At 39.5% G+C, this 3,193-nt stretch overlaps 1 protein-coding gene across 1 annotated transcript in view; it reads left to right on the top strand.

Annotated features, from left to right (window-relative positions):
• KCNH5 (potassium voltage-gated channel, subfamily H (eag-related), member 5) overlaps nt 1-1,592 on the top strand; it is a gene marked incomplete at its 3' end in the record, with an annotated part of 58,026 nt that extends 56,434 nt beyond the window's left edge. The window contains exon 5 of the mRNA XM_009698202.1: nt 1,340-1,592. Coding sequence (XP_009696504.1) covers nt 1,340-1,592 — 253 coding nt within the window. The remainder of the gene's footprint in view (nt 1-1,339) is intronic.
• Nucleotides 1,593-3,193: the final 1,601 nt, after the last annotated feature.

Consider the following 3,193-nt stretch of genomic DNA (forward strand, 5'->3'; position numbering starts at 1 on the left):
CTGAGAACGGGCAGGTTCGGCTGCTGCTCCCTGTGGAGCCGTCAAGAGAGACCATCCATGAGCGCCCTACACTTAAGCACTACAGAAATATACCTCTTTCAGAAGTAGTATCTGTAATAGCAGGTCTGCTTGGAGGTGGGCCAAAGATGATGGTATTGGTGGTAGAGTCATTTGCCTTTGGAGTAGGAAGCATAATATCTGGAAACATTGCTGTGCACGGAGTTATGAGCTTGGTTTTCTGCTCGGATCATGTGCAGAGCCCCATTGCAAGGTGAAGACATAGCCATAGTGCTTCCTCTGTTACCTTTATGTTTTCCAGGAGTGTTTGCATTGAAGCAGCCATCTCTTTCCAACCAGGAAAATGTGTGGGAGTAACTCTGAAACTCACCCAGAGTGCTCCTTAATTGGATGTGATAGTTATTACTGAGGAAAAAAAAAAAGAGGCAGACTTATACTACTCAATGTTTTTCTCAAATAATACGTCCTGAGATGTACTTCATCACAGACTACCTCCAAGGATTTTGTCATCCCAAAACCCTGTTCATGTTATGTATTTCCAGTGTTTTTGCTGGGAACTTTTAATCTGTACATACAGTAGTAATTTTATCTTCTTTCCACTCGGCTGTCTGTATTATATTAAAAACCTTCAGAAATGGCCCTGACTGGTACCTGCTGTGCTAAGCATCAGTTTGTGCACCCTTAGGAGCACGCATCATGAATTACTGTGAAGAGCACTGCATTTGGAAGATCAAAAGTTGCCCAACACAGTATCATACCTTAAAGACTCTTCTTATGTGAACAAAAAAACCCTGTTACTGCTACTGAGGGGTGAATTTGAATACCTGCAAATCTCAGTATTATGAGTTAATGGAATTTTTAATAACTTTTTTTTTGCTAAAAGGATATGAGATTACATTTCTTTATACAATATTCTCTTGCTTGGAGCATATAATTTGTGCAGGCTTTTCATGGAATCTGCCTGTCAAAAGAGTGACCTCCCCTCTAGAAACAATCCTTCAGGAAGCTTTTCTCCACTACTTTCTGTACTGCTGTGCTCTCAGTTTTATTGTCTTAAAAACCTGAGGCCTTATCCTGGTAATTCAATATCCAGCAAAGCATGTTGCTGAGATGAGAACATTATTTTCCTTCAGGTATTGTAAAGTAGACTAAGTTAGTATTGTGGCTTATGTATATAAATAATATAAAAATAAATGTATGGACTGAGATTAGAAATTTTATAAGAAGGAGGAAAGTAGTTCGTAACCCCTGTGTAGTAAACTAGGGCTGATAGGCACGTATAACCCATGCACAGGAATTGATTGCCTAATTTCCTTCTCAGGTGTTGCAGATATGCCCTAAGGACATGAGAGCAGATATCTGTGTGCATCTGAACCGCAAAGTTTTCAAGGAGCACCCAGCCTTCAGGTTGGCGAGTGATGGGTGCCTTCGAGCACTTGCTATGGAATTTCAGACAGTGCACTGTGCCCCAGGAGACCTGATCTACCACGCTGGCGAGAGCGTCGACAGCCTTTGCTTTGTGGTTTCGGGGTCTTTGGAAGTAATCCAGGATGATGAAGTCGTTGCTATATTGGGTGAGTTTCACAGCTGATAATATGCATTGTGCACAAATACAGATGCATAGAGCATTTTTATAGCCTCTTCTACTCAGGCACTTAACTCGTTCTTTAAAAAGCTTCAGTCAAGTTAGCTTTAGCACAGCCTGGTGAGGTATATTTTATTGTCCTTCCTGTTCCACATAGATAAATAAGAAGGGCAATCATCTCATCTCCAGATTGCTTCAACCCTAGTTCTTCTGGTCAATGGAAACTCTCCTTGAGCATTGGGACCCTGGTCATTCTTGGGCTTCTTCCTGTCTCACCACATCTCTTTTCATTAGAAATTCCATTGAGGACTTCAGAAAATTTATTTTTAAAGTGCCTGGCTTCCCTGCCTTCCTCACATCCTCCAATAATAATCCCCGTTTGCTGAAAATTTTGCAATTAGATTTATTTAAGGTCTTATGTTGAAATAATATTTATCTCTTTTAAAGCCAAAGTAATAAAAAAATTTAGATCCAATTTGTGTTAACTTGGAATGACAGCTTTAGATTGGAGGCATTAAAAAGAAGCGGTAGTGGTGTGAACAGCATTCTGAGGCAAAGCAAGGAGAAAAGAGTGTGGTAATCCAATAGATGTAGATGAATCATTGGGTGGCTGGAGCATTGAGGAGGTGATACTTATAATTTGATTCTGTCAAACCCTTTTGTGATAAGGTAAATTCTCACGGAGGCTGAATCCAGTACCTGTCACTCATAGCAGCCTGGAATAAAAGAACAGCTTGGTAATCTTTACTCTCTCTGAACACATACACCCAACTCTCCTAAGAGAAATGTGTACTGAAAAATGGCAGTGCTAATAAATGTGCTGAATTGAGTTTTTCTCTGCTTCTGAATAGGATTGCGTATATAGCATAGGGTGAATTTAGTGTCCTGGAGAATCAAGTTTATAGTGTTTTGTGCCATACAAGAAACTAAAAAGGTGAAAAGTAGGGGGATAACTGATTGTCTTTTGTTCTGGAATCACCTGTGCTACTTAGTACTGTATGATACTAGCAACTTCGGCTTTTCTAAGTTGCACATCAAGAAATTACTACCTTTTGCTGTGTTGAACTCTTGTGAATTAGCATGGCAAATGTAGAACAAACTGAAGCCTCTCAGTTTGTGTCATCTCTTATCCCACAATGCCTCCTCCTGTGTCCATCATAAGAAGAAAACCTCAAAATATCTTGCTGCTCTAATTGATCAGTATAGGTAAAAAGCACTGAAATAGAAGGTTTTAAAATGTCCTTTAAAGATGCCAATTTTCTACTTAACTTTACTAGTAAATTCTGTGTTTTATCATAATACTTGCTTTAGAAAACACTCTGTCTAGGTTCCTTGAGAAATTAGTGTTAAGGAAACCTGAAGCCCTAATCTCTGCTGCTGCAGAGTGATAGCTACACATGAATGAGGCTGATCCCTTGGTATCTGAATGAATAGAAATATTTTGTTATTGCTGTTCTTCTGGACAGTAACTATTGATCCTCTTCCCTCTACACCTTTATTTTTTTTGAAATTTGGAGTCAGTTCTCTGGCTTGCACTAAAGTTGATGAGCTCTGCCATTTTCTTTGTGAGTATTGTAATCAGAGAGGAAA

This window comes from Cariama cristata, unplaced genomic scaffold, assembly GCF_000690535.1.
Source record: "Cariama cristata isolate BGI_N322 unplaced genomic scaffold, ASM69053v1 scaffold12794, whole genome shotgun sequence".
In the NCBI taxonomy this organism is placed as follows: domain Eukaryota; kingdom Metazoa; phylum Chordata; class Aves; order Cariamiformes; family Cariamidae; genus Cariama; species Cariama cristata.